General features: G+C 47.0%; 1 protein-coding gene across 1 annotated transcript in view; it reads left to right on the top strand.

Annotated features, from left to right (window-relative positions):
- The window catches only part of SORT1 (sortilin 1), a 167,392-nt gene that overhangs the window by 125,329 nt on the left and 25,194 nt on the right, over window positions 1-16,869 (top strand). Inside the window, exons 14-17 of the mRNA XM_063955210.1 lie at window positions 5,302-5,492; window positions 5,658-5,847; window positions 5,950-6,066; window positions 6,238-6,343. Coding sequence (XP_063811280.1) covers window positions 5,302-5,492; window positions 5,658-5,847; window positions 5,950-6,066; window positions 6,238-6,343 — 604 coding nt within the window. The remainder of the gene's footprint in view (window positions 1-5,301; window positions 5,493-5,657; window positions 5,848-5,949; window positions 6,067-6,237; window positions 6,344-16,869) is intronic.

A 16,869-nucleotide genomic window follows, 5' to 3' on the forward strand; every position in this document is an offset into this window, starting at 1 on the left:
ACATCATGCCTGTTGCCGCCACTACCCAGCCCGGACTGATGGTATTAGCAGCCGCAGCTGGGCGCTCCCCACCGCTCGGCTCCCTGCGCCGCTGCTCTTCCCCCTCCCTCCCGTTTCAGAGCTCTGGGCCGCGAACGCCGGCTGGCGCGGCTCTGTCTGCCGGTGGAGGAGAGAGGGGAGACTGACCGCGGACAGTGCTTGCTGCCGCGGTTCGTCTGTGAGGGGGAGGTCGCGCGGGAGAGTGGAGGATTGTGCTCGCATTGAAGCGAGAGGCCCTATAAACTAAGTTGCATTTTAATGCAGCAGCACATGCACAGCACACATTCAGGCTTTTAAGCCTATATTGCATGTAACTTTAAATGTGTGTGTGTGTGTGTGTGTGTGTGTGTGTGTGTGTGTATGTGTGTGTATATATATATATATATATATATATATATATATATATATATATATATATATATATATATATAATGGATGTAGGTATACATATCTTTGTATATATTAAGCACATGGCAGGACGCCATTTTAACTCTACTTCCTGCTTCTTTTTTTCAGGAAGTTGCTGTCCTACTACACTCGGCCATCGGATGGAGCATGGGTGTTACTAGGAATTTTGCAGAGATCAGGTTTCATGTAGTGTAGCCTATGTGCACTGCACTTCAGGCTTATATACACTTTAGTAACATTTACTGAGTCGTGGGACTTGTTATCTTTCTCTACTTGTCTGTATCTGTACATAATAAGTCAGGCTAATGCTAACTCAAAGGCAGCTTAACTGCAACGTCTGTGTGTGACACAATATGTTTGTAAATACAACAAATATGTTCCCTTCCCCTCAGCCTCCATACCAAGGCTGGAGGATGTTATGTCGGGTTTACAATCAAAAATGGCCACGGCAGGTAAGGAACGTGTGACGGCGAGATCTGAGGCTAGGACAATGCCTCCTGAGATACCAGTAGGGGCTCAGGAGTCGTCCAGCACTTTGCACAAAAGTCTAGTTCTATTCCGAAAAAATAGTTATGACGATTCAATGCCATACCTCCATATTGCAAGAAGAATATGAGGAGGGTGAGGTGTGCCAGTAGTCAGATAGTGAGGGTACTATTAACGCCGCCGCACGTCAGGTTCTAGATTGTACAGACTGAAGAACCTATTTCAAATGAAGTGTTATTTGCTAAACAACAGAGATCTTCAGTATGTTTTCCTTATTCAGATTCTCTTAATAAACCAGAGTCCATGAATGGGAAAATCCACCGGCTGTGGATTCGCTGGTGTCAAAACTTTCACAGTTACCCATTCCTTCTGCTACTACGCTTAAAGACCCGTCAGAGTGTAAGCTAGAAGCTATACTAAAGTCAATGTATACAGCAGCCGGGGTGTTGCTTAGACCTACTTTAGGGGGAATTTGGGAGAATAAGGCTATAGTTGCGTGGCACACAGCTCAGGTCAGCCTACAAAAAGACCACATTATAATTCTCACTGATCATGCGGCACGACGTGCCCTCTGGCTGCGTTCTTGGCAGACGGAGGCAGAGGTTAAACGAGGTATAGAAGCGTTACCTTACGCTGGCGAGAAATTGTTTGGTCCTGAAGTGGACATATGGATTTCTGAGGTACCTAGACGGTAATACTCTGAACCAGCGTTCCAATCCTTTAGACCTCAGCCCTATCAAGGCCGTGATACAGGAACAACCACACATGGTAGACGTGGTAGAGGACGTGGTTTCAACAAACCACTAACCGTCGTCAGGACGCTAAGACCATCAACAAGCCAGTGGCATGACGGGCTCCCAGCCATCTCGGATCTCCAGTTGTGGGGGCACGCCTTCAGACGTTCCATTTGGCGTGGTTCCAGACATCCACAGATGGGTAAATCCGCAATTTAATGTAAAAAGGTTACAAAATACAGTTCGACTGTCTCCCGCCACTGCGGTTTTTCAAGACAGGACTGCCTGTGTCGAACGACAAGAGGGCGGTTCTGCAAATTGCCATTCAGTCTCTGCTGGATTCCGCAGTTTTGATTCCGGTCTCTGTACACCAACAAGGTCAGGGTTATTATTCCAGTTTGTTTGTGGCTCCAAAGCCGGATGGCTCGGTCAGGCCAATATTGAACTTACAGGGTCTCATTCAGTACGTCACTCACTACAGATTCAAGTTGGAATCTCTGCGGTCAGTAATTGCAGGTTTAGAGCCACAGGAATTCAGGATTGCGCTGGATCTCAAGGAGGCGTACTTACACATTCCGATTTGGCCACCTCATCAGAGGTTCTTGCGTTTTGCGATACGGCAGAACCATTACCAGTTTCAGGCTCTACCGTTTGGCCTCTCGTCAGTGACTCGGGTATTCACCAAAGTGATGTCTGTGATGATAGCTCATCTCAGATCCTTGGGAGTGATAATAGTTCCGTACTTGGACGATCTGCTCATCAAAGCTCCGTCTCAACAGATACTCCTCCAACATGCGTTGTTAACGTACAATGTACTAGTTCAGCACGGTTGGATTGTCAACTTCAAGAAATCACATCTAATTCCGTCTCAACGACTTCAATTCCTAGGTATGATTCTCGATACGGTAACTCAAAGAATTTACCTACCACAACAGAAGGTACAGATTATTCGTCATCTGGTACAATTAGTGCTCAAGCCACGCACAGTCTCGGTACATTTGTCCATTCGCCTCTTAGGCACAATGGTAGTGGCTTTCGAAGCGCTTCAGGTCGGAAGATTTCACTCGCGTCCTTTTCAACTGGATGTGCTCGCAGGTCGGGCTCGCATCTGCAGATTCACCACAGGGTGAGGTTGTCGCCACGGACCAGAGTATCTCTACTCTGGTGGCTCAAAGTACACAATCTAACCGCAGGGAAACGGTTCAACGCCTGGAATTGGATAATTCTAACGACGGACGCGAGTCTCAGAGGTTGGGGAGCTGTGGTTCAAAATTGTCAGCTCCAGGGTCTCTGGGCAGATCACGAAAGATTGCTGTTTCTAAATGTCCTGGAACTCCAGGTAATTTACAATGGGCTACGACAAGTAGTGCACATGCTCCGGTCTCAGACTGTCCAGATGCAGTCAGACAACGCGACGGCGGTCGCGTACATTAACAAACAAAGAGGAACGAGAAGCCACATGGCAATGCGGGGAAGTAGCTAGAATCCTCATTTGGCCCGAGCATCTCCAAGTGATATTGTCGGCAGTGTTCATTCCGGGAGTAGACAACTGGGAGGCGGATTATCTCAGTCGTCGGGATTTTCATCCAGGAAAATAGGCATTAAATCCAGAAGGGTTTCACATGTTGGTCCAAAGGTGGGGTTACCCTCAAGTGGATCTGAGGGCATCTCGCCACAATCACCAAACGCCCAGTATGTGTTCAGGACAAGAGATCCAAAGGCAGTGGCGGTGGATGCTCTCACAATGGCGTGGCCGTACAGCCTCGTGTATCTGTTTCCACCATTTCCGCTGCTCCCTCTGTTGCTAAAACGGATCGAAAGCGTCCGCCACAGTCATACTAGTGGCGCCTCATTGGCCTCGGAGAGCTTAGTTCTCGGATCTCCGCGGATTACTCGCAGACTATCCTTGGCCGCTCCCACTACGTCCGGACTTGTTACAACAGGGTCCGTTCCTTTACCCCGATTTAGCGCGGCTGCGTTTGACGGGGTGACTGTGGAGACCGCCCTCTTAAGAAGAGAGGGCATTCCAGAATCTGTTATACCAACCATGTTACGTGCTAGGAAGCCAGTTACGGCAGCTCATTATTACAGAATTTGGCGTGCCTATATAGGTTGGTGTGAAGCTCGGAAGTTTCCGACATCATCTTTCAAGTTATCCCGTCTTTTGTTATTTCTACAGACGGGGTTAGATGGAGGACTGCGTTTATCTACACTAAAGGTGTAGGTCTCTGCTTTGTCAATTTACTTTCAAAGACGTTTGGCTCTATTGCCGACTGTACACACCTTTCTGTAAGGTGTCCTCCGAGTACAGCCTCCATTCATTCCACCTACAGCGCCATGGGACTTGAATCTGGTTTTAGATTTCTTACAGTTGTCATATTTTGAACCCTTACAGCAAGTGGATATTAAGTTTCTCACTTGGAAAACAATTTTTCTTCTAGCCTTAGCTTCGGCAAGGCGTGTTTCAGATTTGGGTGCCTTGTCATGCAAGCCACCGTTTTTTGGGGTTTCATGATGACAGAGCGGAACTTCGGACGAATTCTGTTTTATTGCCAAGGGTAGTGTCATCTTTTTCACATCATTCAACCAATGGTAGTTTCTGTGTGAACAGGTAATTCGGGAACTTTGGATGTGGTACGCTCATTACGCGTTTAGGTATCCTGAACGTCTACAGTTCGTAAGACGGATACGTTGTTTGTTCTCTATCATGCTGCCAAGACCAAAATGGGTTGGCCAGCTTCTAAGCAGACCTTATCCAGATGGATAAAACGGACCATACGTCAGGCTTCCCTTCATGCTAGGTTACAGCCGCCTACATCAGGAACAGCTCATTCCACACGTTCTGTGGGAACTTCATGGGCAGCTGGTCATGGAGCTTCTACGACGCAGCTTTGCCGTGCGGCTACAGGCTCATCAGTGCACACGTTTGTGCGCTTTTACAAGTTTGATACGTTTGCGGCATCAGCATATAGCTTTGGCCGCTTAGTGTTACAGGTGCCAAACAGCTCTCCCGCCCACAGGGGAAGCTTTGGTACGTCCCAAGAGTACTCCAGTGACCCCTAGTGGATGAAAAAGAAAATAGGATTTTGGTACTTACCAGGTAAATCCTTTTCTTTGAATCCATAGGGGGCACTGGACGCCCACCCAGAGCAGTTTTACCTGGTTGTGGTAAGTTCAGTGGATCTTATGGTTGGTAACACATTCTCACCGATCTATCGGTTATGGTATCAACTGGTTAGTTGTCAGTTACGTTATGTGTAAACTTTATTGTTGTCCATTATGTTATAATGTTATAGGTAATTCTCCATTGTTCATCCTCTCTATCCTGTTTGCCTCAGGAAAAAACACTGAGGTATTCTGGGAGTATGGAGGGGAGGAGAGTTACTGAAATTTGAATATTCAGTGCCCAGTCCTTGCTAACACCGTCCATATCCCAAGAGTACTCCAGTGCCCCCTATGGATTCAAAGAAAAGGATTTACCTGGTAAGTACCAAAATCCTATTTTCTCTCTCTTCTTGCGTATTGTAATAGCCAAATATTAAAATAGGCAACCATTTCAATCCGTAGGTAACGTTTATTTTGTATGTGTATGACCGTTTGATCATTCATATGTGTGTACCTTTTTCCCATCTAGGTTTTCAACAGATGAAGGCCAGTGTTGGTTTTCTTATAACTTCTCCAAAGATCCTTTGATTTTCACTGGCCTGGCTTCAGAGCCAGGTGCTCGTTCCCTGAATGTCACTGTATGGGGGTATCCGCCTACTTTTCTAAGACACTACTGGATGTCCTATACTATAGACTTTGCTTCTCTTCTAAAACAGAATTGTGAGTATAAAGCAAGAGTTCTGTTGTCCTGTCACTGTGCTCCTATCTGCTTGTATTTCACAGACTGCTTTATTGCAACACCGTTATTTATGGTAACTGGCTGATATATATGTATTTTATATTTATCTGGTGTTCAATATGTCTGTCTCTGATGCCCTTAATTAGGTGAAGATAAGGATTATATTAAGTGGTTGGCACACTCTACAGATCCTGAGGCCCCATCTGATGGTTGTGTTTTGGGATATAAAGAACAGTATCTGCGTTTGCGAAAAGCCTCCATGTGCCAGAATGGACGGAATTACCTAGTGAGCCGAGAACCTGTGTACTGTACTTGTACACTGGATGACTATATGTGGTAATTTCATACGTGTACATACTATCATTATGTGTTGACCAAAGTATGCCTGTCTGATCACCAATGAAAGTAATTGAATAAGTTTCCACTCTTCTTATACAGCGACTTTGGATATTTCCGTAAGGAAAATGAGTCGACATGTGAGGAACAGCCTGAACTCAAGGGCCATGAGCTAGAACTGTGTGTATATGGAAAGGAAGAAAAATTGAAGACAAACGGGTAACGATGAGCATCTTGACTACTTCTTAACTTTTATACTACTGTCTTTTCTGTATCAGTCAAACCCCATTACAAATCTGTAGGCTCATTTCTTCAAGATGATCTTCCACAATTGTTGCTTTTATATTAAAGTTTTTTTTTAATGTATACTACCAACTCTTCGACCTACAGGTACCGTAAGATTCCTGGTGATAAGTGCATTGGTGGAGTAAATCCTATGCGGGAAGAGATGGATATGAAACAGAAATGTACAAATGACATGTCTTCAAAACCACAGGTATTGTATTTCCTACTGCCTATTACATTTTCTGAGTTTTACTAGCGTCGGACATTACAGTAGATCCTACAGTAGTAGGAACCTACTGCCTACTGCTCCTTTCTGGTCCCCCCCGATCTCTCGTTTTCCCACTTCAATCTATACAAAAAAATAAGAATTTACTTACCGATAATTCTATTTCTCGTAGTCCGTAGTGGATGCTGGGGACTCCGTCAGGACCATGGGGAATAGCGGGCTCCGCAGGAGACAGGGCACATCTAAAAAAGCTTTTAGGTCACATGGTGTGTACTGGCTCCTCCCCCTATGACCCTCCTCCAAGCCTCAGTTAGGTACTGTGCCCGGACGAGCGTACACAATAAGGAAGGATCTTGAATCCCGGGTAAGACTCATACCAGCCACACCAATCACACTGTACCACTTGTGATCTGAACCCAGTTAACAGTATGATAACAAAACGAAGTAGCCTCTGAAAAGATGGCTCACAACAAGAATAACCCGATTTTTGTAACAATAACTATGTACATGCATTGCAGACAATCCGCACTTGGGATGGGCGCCCAGCATCCACTACGGACTACGAGAAATAGAATTATCGGTAAGTAAATTCTTATTTTCTCTAACGTCCTAGTGGATGCTGGGGACTCCGTCAGGACCATGGGGATTATACCAAAGCTCCCAAACGGGCGGGAGAGTGCGGATGACTCTGCAGCACCGAATGAGAGAACTCCAGGTCCTCCTTAGCCAGAGTATCAAATTTGTAAAATTTTACAAACGTGTTCTCCCCTGACCACGTAGCTGCTCGGCAAAGTTGTAATGTCGAGACCCCTCGGGCAGCCGCCCAAGATGCGCCCACTTTCCTAGTGGAGTGGGCCTTTACAGATTTAGGCTGTGGCACGCCTGCCACAGAATGTGCAAGTTGGATTGTGCTACAGATCCAACGTGCAATCGTCTGTTTAGACGCAGGAGCACCCATCTTGTTGGGTGCATACAATATAAACAGCAAGTCAGACTTTCTGACTCCAGCCGTCCTAAACTATATATATATATATATATATATATATATATATATATATATATATATATATATATATATATATATATATATATATAGGGTCCTGACAACGTCTATTAACCTGGAGTCCTCCAAGTCCCTAGAAGCCGCAGGCACCATAATAGGTTGTTTCAGGTGAAAAACCTGACACCCCCTTAGGAAGAAAACTGGAGACGAGTCCCAGTTCTGCCCTGTCCGAATGGAAAATTAAATATGGGCTTTTGTAAGACAAAGCCGCCCATTCTGACAATCGCCTGGCCGAGGCCAGGACCAACAGCATGGTCACTGTCCATGTGAGATATTGGTCAACAGCATGTTCACTTTCCATGTGATATATTTCAAATCCACAGATTTGAGCGGTTCAAACCAATATGATTTTAAGGAATCCCAACATTATGTTGAGATCCCACGGTGCCACTAGAGGCACAAAAAGGGGTGTATATGCAATACTCCCTTGACAATCTGGACTTCAGGAACTGAAGTCAATTCTTTTCGGAAGAAATTCTACAGGGCCGAAACTTAAAACCTTAAAGAAACCCAATTTTAGGCTCAAAACACTCCTGTTTTCAGGAAGTGTAGAATTCGACCTAGTTGAATTTTCTTCGTGGGGCCTTCCTGGCCTCACCCACGCAACATATTTTCACCACATGTGGTGATGACGTTGTGCGGTCACCTCCTTCCTGGCTTTGACCAGGGTAGGTATGACCTCTTATGGAATGCCTTTTTCCTTCAGGATCCGGCATTCAACCGCCATGCCGTCAAACGCAGCCGCGGTAAGTCTTGGAATAGACATGGTACCTGCTGAAGCAAGTCCCTTCTTAGCTCCCCAGGCCCTTAGTCCTCTGAGAGCATCTCTTGAAGTTCCGGGTACCAAGTCCCTCTTGGCCAATCCGGAGTCACGAGTATAGTTCATACTCCTCTATCTTATAATTCTCAATACCTTGGTTATGAGAAGCAGAGGAGGGAACACATACACCGACTGTTACACCCACGGTGTTACCAGGACATCCACAGCTATCGCCTGAAGGTCTCATGACCTGGCGCAATACCTGTCCCGTTTTTTGTTCGGGCGGGACGCCATCATTTCCACCTTTGGTCTTTGCCAATGGCTCACAATCATGCGGAAAAACTTCCCTATGAAGTTCCCACTCTCCCAGGTGGAGGTCATGCCTGCTGATGAAGTCTGCTTCCCAGTCGTCCACTCCCGGAGAGAACACTGCTGACAGTGCTATCACATGATTTTCCGCCTAGCGAAAAATCCTTGCAGTTTTTTCACTGCCCTCCAGCTTCTTGTGTCGCCCTTTCTGTTTACGTGGGCGACTGCCGTGATGTTATCCCACTGGATCAATACCGGCTGACCTTGAAGCAGAGGTCTTGCTAAGTTTAGAGCCTTATAATTTTGCTCTTAGCTCCATTTATGTGGAGAGAATTCTCCAGACTTGATCACACTTTCTTGGAAATTTTTTCCCTGTGTGACTGCTCCCCAGCCTCTCAGGCTGGCCTCCGTGGTCACCAGCATCCAATCCTGAATGCTGAATCTGTGGCCCTCTAGAAGATGAGCACTCTGTAATCACCACAGGAGAGACACCCTTGTCCTTGGATATAGGGTTATCCGCTGATGCATCTGAAGATGCGATCCGGACCATTTGTCCAGCAGATCCCACTGAAGAGTTCTTGCGTGAAATCTGCCGAATGGAATTGCTTCGTAATAAGCCACCATTTTTACCAGGACTCTTGTGCAATGATGCACTGACACTTTTCCTGGTTTTAGGAGGATCCCGATTAGCTCGGATAACTCCCTGGCTTTCTCCTCTGGGAGAAGCACCTTTTTCTGGACTGTGTCCAGAATCATCCCTAGGAACAGTAGACGTGTCCTCGGAAAAGCTACGATTTTGGAATATTTAGAATCCACTCGTGCTGTCGTAGAACTATTAAAGATAGTGCTACTCCGACCTCCAACTGTTCTCTGGACCTTGCCCTTATCAGGAAAGCGTCCAAGTTTCTTTTAAGAAGAATCATCATTTCGGCCATTTACCTTGGTAAAGACCCGGGGCGCCGTGGACAATCCAAACGGCAGCGTCTGAACTGATAGTGACAGTTCTGTACCACGAACCTGAAGTACCCTTGGTGAGAAGGGCAAATTTGGACATGTAGGTAAATGTCCCTGATATCCAGTGACACCATCTCGTCCCCTTCTTCCTGGTTCGCTATCACTGCTCTGAGTGACTCCATCTTGATTTGAACGCTTGTATGTAAGTGTTCAAATATTTCAGATCTCACCGAGCCGTTTGGCTTCAGTACCACAATATAGTGTGGAATAATACCCCCTCCCTTGTTATAGGAGGGGTACTTTGATTATCACCTGCTGGGAATACAGCCTGTGAATTGTTTCCAATACTGCCTCCCTGTCGGAGGTAGACGTTGGTAAAGCAGATTTCCGGAACTTGTGAGGAGGAGACGTCTCGAATTTCCAATGTACACCTGGGATACTACATGTAGGATCCAGGAGTCCCCTTGCGAGTGAGCCCACTGCGTGCTGAAACTCTTGAGATGACCCCCTACCGCACCTGAGTCCGCTTGTACTGCCCCAGCGTCATGCTGCGGACTTGGCAGAAGCTGTGAAGGGCTTCTGTTCCTGGGAATGGGCTGCTTGCTGCAGTCTTCTTCCCGTTCCTCTACCCCTGGGCAGATATGACTGGCCTTTGCCCGCCTGCCCGTATGGGGACGAAAGGACTGAGACTGAAAAGACTGTGTCCTTTTCTGCTGAGATGTGACTCGGGGAACAAAAGGTGGATTTTTCAGCTGTTGCCATGGCCACCAGGTCCGATGGACCGCCCCTTTATACGGCAATACTTCCATGTGCCGTCTGGAATCTGCCTCACCTGACCACTGTCGTGTCTTCGTCTGGCAGATATGGACATCACATTTACTCTTGATGCCAGAATGCAAATATCCCTCTGCGCATCACGCATATATAGAAATGCATCCTTAAAATGCTCTATAGACAATAAAATCTTGTCCCTGTCAAGGGTATCAAAATTTTCAGTCAGGAAATCCGACCAAGCCCCCTCAGCGCTGCACATCCAGTCTGAGGCGATTGCTGGTCGTAGTATAACACCAGTATGTGTGTATATACTTCTTAGGCTATTTTTCAGCTTCCTATCAGCTGGCTCCTTGAGGGCGGCCGTATCTGGAGACGGTAACGCCACTTGTTTTTATAAGCGTGTGAGCGCCTTATCCACCCTAAGGTGTGTTTCCCAACTCGCCCTTACTTCTGGCGGGAAAGGGTATACCGCCCATAACTTTCTATCGGAGGAAACCCACGTATCATCACACACTTCATTTAATTTATCTGATTCAGGCAAAACTACAAGTAGTTTATTCACACCCTACAAAATACCCTTATTTGTGGTACTTGTAGTATCAGAAATATGTAACACCTCCTTCATGCCCTTAACATGTAACGTGTGGCCCTAAAGGAAAATACGTTTGTTTCTTCACCGTCGACACTGGAGTCAGTGTCCGTGAGGTAAATGGGCGTTTTTACAAGCCCCTGACGGTGTCTGAGACGCCTGGACAGGTACTAATTTGTTTGCCGGTCGTCTCATGTCGTCAACCGGCTCGCAGCGTGTTGACATGATCACGTACTTCCACAAGTAAGCCATCCATTCCGGTGTCGACTCCCTAGAGAGTGACATCACCATTACAGGCAATTTGCTCCGCCTCCTCACCAACATTTTCCTCATATATGTCGACACACACGTACCGACATACAGCACAGACACAGGGAATGCTCTGATAGAGGACAGGACCCACTAGCCCTTTGGGGAGACAGAGGGAGAGTTTGCCAGCACACACCAAAATGCTATAATTATACAGGGACAACCTTTATAAAAGTGTTCCTCCCTTATAGCATTTAATATATATTTATATCGCCAAATCAGTGCCCCCCCTCTCTGTTTTAACCCTGTTTCTGTAGTGCAGTGCTGGGGAGAGCATGGGAGCCTTCCCCTCAGCCTTTCTGTGAGGGAAAATGGCGCTGTGTGCTGAGGAGAATAAGCTCCGCCCCCTTTTCGGCGGGCTTTTTCTCCCGGTTTTTAAGAACTGGCCTGGGTTAAAATACATACATATAGCCTTAATGGCTATATGTGATGTATTTATTTTGCCAATAAGGTACTTATATTGCTGCCCAGGGCGCCCCCAGCAGCGCCCTGCACCCTCCGTGACTAGGTCAGTGAGCCGTGTGACAACAATGGCGCACAGCTGCAGTGCTGTGCGCTACCTTCATGAAGACTGTGAAGTCTTCTGCCGCCTGTTTCCGGACCTCCGTTCTGCCGTCTTCTTCAGCGTCTGTAAGGGGGATCGGCGGCGCGGCTCCGGGACGAACCCCAGGCTGACCTGTGTTCCGACTCCCTCTGGAGCTCAGTGTCCAGTAGCCTAAGATCCCAATCCATCCTGCACGCAGGTGAGTTGGAGATCTCTCCCCTAAGTCCCTCGTTGCAGTGATCCTGTTGCCAGCAGGAATCACTGAATGAAACCTAAAAAAAAAAAACTTTTCTAAACAGCTCTTTAAGAGAGCCACCTAGATTGCACCCTTCTCGGACGGGCACAAAAACCTAACTGAGGCTTGGAGGAGGGTCATAGGGGGAGGAGCCAGTACACACCATGTGACCTAAAAGCTTTTTTAGATGTGCCCTGTCTCCTGCGGAGCCCGCTATTCCCCATGGTCCTGACGGAGTCCCCAGCATCCACTAGGACGTTAGAGAAAGTTGATGAGCTTCTTTTTTTTTCTTTTCTTCTTCTTCTTTCGCTCTTTGTCAGATTTCCCTTCTCTGTATCCAGCTTTCCTTGCTCCTTATTCCCCTCATACCCCTTTCACATCTCCAATGATGAATCCCACCCGGGAATTGGAAACTGGTCCTTTCTCCGGCAGGGTCCTCAGGTTACCCACAGGATAACAATGGGATATGATGGAGCGTGAGCAGATTGGCACCAATCGATCAAACCTTTCTGGCCTCCCAGGATGAAACTGGCCCGTCTATATATCCCCGCCCACTGGCTCAGGCAAATCAGTTTTTTGTTTTGTGCGGCAGGAGCCGGACCATGGTCAGAGGGCTGTGGTTATTTAGCAGCCCTAAGCTTTCTTATTTTTCTTTTTATAGTCATACTATTTTTTTTTTTTGAGTGATCTTTCTAAACAGCATCTTATACGTACATTAGAAAGAGTCGCTCCAACAACTCTCCGCTGGGTCACGACAATGCTTACCCACGAGTACAGTGTTTCGGCGGGCGTCTGTGTCGAATATACTAGCAGGTCTATCAGACGTTACCAGGCTGTGGCTGGAGCACAGGGAGAAGGTAAGGCATCGGTTCCACTTAGTAGATGGAATACGGACACAGCCGCACTGTTTTGTGAGGAGACTACCAAACAGTAGCTGACGCGGCTGCCACCGCGGGTGCACCAGCCCTAGGCCTTAGGGATCATAGGCTCCAGGAATAGTATGAGGCCACAATTATGGTGGCCAATCCCGGGATCGGGATCCCGGGATTCAGGCCCAAAAATGTCCGGGATTCAATCCCGGGATTGGAAGCTCCAATCCCGGGGATTGAGGGATCAGCGTTGAGCGTCCACAGGACGCTCAAACGCTGCCCGGCTTCCTGCTTCCGGGTCCCCAGCGCAACGTGCGAGGTCACGCTGCGCTGTTAGCTGCTGCTGGGAGACGCCAGCAGCGTTCACACGGTGTTCCCCTCCCGCCCGCTCCCGGTATATGGTGAGTTATATGTGCCGGGCGGGGCGGGGTGGGGCGAGGGGGCGGCCACCTAGGTAAAAGCCAATCCCGGGATTCCATTTTTCAATCCCGATACCCGGGATTGAAAAAATGGCCCCGGATTGGCTTCCCTAGGGTTGATGTCAGCAGGGGGAGTCAGACGCTCTCCTGGTCGCCCCTCCCCCCGGTTCATGACCAGTTTCCGCCAAGTCTCCCACCATGAACTGTTTCTAAGCTTCTGTCCCAGACGCTACCACGAGGGGACCAGGTTGCAGCATAGGCGGCTGTGTAACCGGTGCGTCTGTGTTCACTGAGCGTCTGTGTTCACTATAGGTTCATGGAGTGGCAGTGTACACTAGTAGCGTCTGGATCCACTCAGTGAACGCTAACGTATTGATCGATCCTGGAAGCGAGGTGAGTCTCCCTGTATCCTACTCTACTGAGTACGGGTTATACAGCACGAAAATCTCTACCTTTTTGAGTACAAATAGTTAGATAAGTGCCTATTGCATATGAGCCTGTATACATTTACTGTTGTTTCTGTCGCATTGTGTCTGAATACGCTAGATCAGTTTAAACATGACAGTAATTTGCTCTCCTACATACTTAAAAGATATGTTTGTTGTTGATGTTCTCATATTGCTTATTATACTAATGTATAACATGTGACTGACTGCTAGTGTGATTGCCGACTTTACTGTATGTCTGTTAATTGTTCTTTCTGATCCTCAATGCTGGTGCATGGGTAGGGTCAGATTGTAGGTCATTTTAGATTCTTTAAAGTGATTACAGTCACAAATTGTGTAGTACACTGTGAAAGTGCTGATTATTTATCATGTCTAAGAGCAGCAAGGGCGAAGAAGGTACACTCACAGCAACACCAACATTCATTTCATGTTTGTCTTGCAAAAATGTATTATCCTCTCAGGATCTGGTTCAGGATGGTTTGTGTACAAATTGCTTTAGTTTTCAGCAAAATACAAGGCAGATCCCGGTACAAATGGATCCACCTTGGGCTATGTTTGCACAGACCTTATCCAGTATAGCTGAACGGATAATTCCTACCCCATCTTTACCAGGTATAGGTTACACTATTAACCCATACATGCAGCTCCTTACCTACGGTATATCGTTTCCACCTTCTCAAAAGAAACGGGTGGATAAACCGAGGGTAAGTAAATATTCACCTTCACAGGCTACACATGAGACAGAGGAAGATTCATCGGAAGATGAAAGCTCAGATAATGCTACTTCGGCATACGAAGAAGAGGAGAAAGGTCTCAGCTCAGTTGATATAGCTGAGTTAATTAGAGCTATGAAAGCCATCCTTTCCTTAGAGGATTCAGCAGAGCCTGTGTTAAAAACTAAGGCACCTGTGTTTAAACGTCCTGAAACAGTTAAGACTGAGTTTCCAGGGTCAGATCAACTGACGGAAATCACGGAAAAGGCTTGGGCAACGCCCAGTAAGAGGTTTAGAATTCCAAAGAAATGGGATTCCGATTATCCTCTTCCACCTGGGGAATGTTTAAAAAGGGAGGTGGCTCCTAAAGTAGATACGCATGTGATTCGATTAGTGCAGAAATCTATTTTACCTCCTTTGCCTTCAACATCATTAAATGATGTCACGGATAGGAGAGTGGATGGGTTTCTTAAAAGCATTTTTTCCCTGTCTGGGGCAGTCATAAGGCCAGCCATGGCTTCAGCTTGGATGGCAAAGGCAGTGGCCGCCTGGGACTGACACATTGGAAGGGAATTTTCCAGTATCCTCAAGAGAGCAAAAATCCCATGTAGCACATATAAAACAGGCTGCAATATTCTTGGAAGAAGCAGCATTAGATATGGGTACTATTGCCTCCAGGGCTTCCGCTTCAACAATAGCTGCTTGCAGAGCAGTTTGGTTACGTACATGGAAAGCTGATTCAGAGTCCAAGAGGGTTTTGGAATCTTTGCCTTTTTCTGGAAATATTCTTTTTGGTAAAGAATTGACAGATATTCTAGAGGCAGAAGCAGACTCCAAAAAGGTAAAGTTTCCTTCCACATTCAAATACAAACCTAAAGCTCCGGGTTTTCGGCCCTTTCAGTCTCAAAGAAAGGGTAAGGGAAAAAGTGATCGCAGCCCCAATACAATATGTCTGGTAAGACTAAAAAACATTGGGCTACCAGAGGCCCGGCTTCCAAATCAGAGGATAAACCATCAGCCTGATGGTGCGAGCCTCCACCTGGGGGACTCCAGGGTAGGGGGCCGACTTCTTCAGTTTGCACAGATTTGGCAACAGTCTACAGTAGATGTCTGGGTGCAGGAAGTGGTGTCTCTAGGTTATGCTTTTCCCTTCAAGAAGCATCCTCAAAGGTTTTTCTGTACCAGCCCATCTCGGGTCGAGGGCTTTGCAAGAAGCAGTTCAGAAATTGCTTCAGTCAGGAGTAATTATTCTAGTACCCCTGGCACAGCGAGGACAGGGGTTTTACTCCAACCTATTTTTGGTTCAGAAGCCAAATGTATCCTTTCGGCCCATTCTCAATCTCGAAATGCTGAACAAATACATTTGGGTACCTCTGTTTCACATGGAGACGTTACGTTCCATAATCTTGGCCATGGAGCCAGGAGATTATATGGTATCCCTGGATAATAAGATTTTACTCACCGGTAAATCTATTTCTCGTAGTCCGTAGTGGATGCTGGGACTCCGTAAGGACCATGGGGAATAGCGGCTCCGCAGGAGACTGGGCACAACTAAAGAAAGCTTTAGGACTACCTGGTGTGCACTGGCTCCTCCCACTATGACCCTCCTCCAGACCTCAGTTAGGATACTGTGCCCGGAAGAGCTGACACAATAAGGAAGGATTTTGAATCCCGGGTAAGACTCATACCAGCCACACCAATCACACCGTATAACTCGTGATACTATACCCAGTTAACAGTATGAAATATAACTGAGCCTCTCAACAGATGGCTCAACAATAACCCTTTAGTTAAACAATAACTATATACAAGTATTGCAGACAATCCGCACTTGGGATGGGCGCCCAGCATCCACTACGGACTACGAGAAATAGATTTACCGGTGAGTAAAATCTTATTTTCTCTGACGTCCTAAGTGGATGCTGGGACTCCGTAAGGACCATGGGGATTATACCAAAGCTCCCAAACGGGCGGAAGAGTGCGGTTGACTCTGCAGCACCGAATGAGCAAACTCAAGGTCCTCCTCAGCCAGGGTATCAAACTTTTGCAAAAATGTTTGAACCCGACCAAGTAACAGCTCGGCCAAGTTGTAAAGCCGAGACCCCTCGGGCAGCCGCCCAAGAAGAGCCCACTTTCCTCGTAGAATGGGCTTTTACAGATTTAGGGTGCGGCAGTCCAGCCGCAGAATGTGCAAGTTGAATCGTGCTATAGATCCAGCGAGCAATAGTCTGCTTAGAAGCAGGAGCACCCAGCTTGTTGGGTGCATACAGGATAAATAGCGAGTCAGTTTTCCTGACTCCAGCCGTCCTGGAACATATATTTTCAGGGCCCTGACTACGTCCAGTAACTTGGAGTCCTCCAAGTCCCACGTAGCCGCAGGCACCACAATAAGTTGGTTCACATGAAAAGCTGATACCACCTTAGGAAGGAATTGGGAACGAGTCCTCAATTCCGCCCTATCCATATGAAAATCAGATAAGGGCTTTTGCATGACAAAACCTCCAATTCTGATACACGCCTGGCCGAC

This window comes from Pseudophryne corroboree, chromosome 2, assembly GCF_028390025.1.
Source record: "Pseudophryne corroboree isolate aPseCor3 chromosome 2, aPseCor3.hap2, whole genome shotgun sequence".
Lineage (NCBI taxonomy): Eukaryota > Metazoa > Chordata > Amphibia > Anura > Myobatrachidae > Pseudophryne > Pseudophryne corroboree.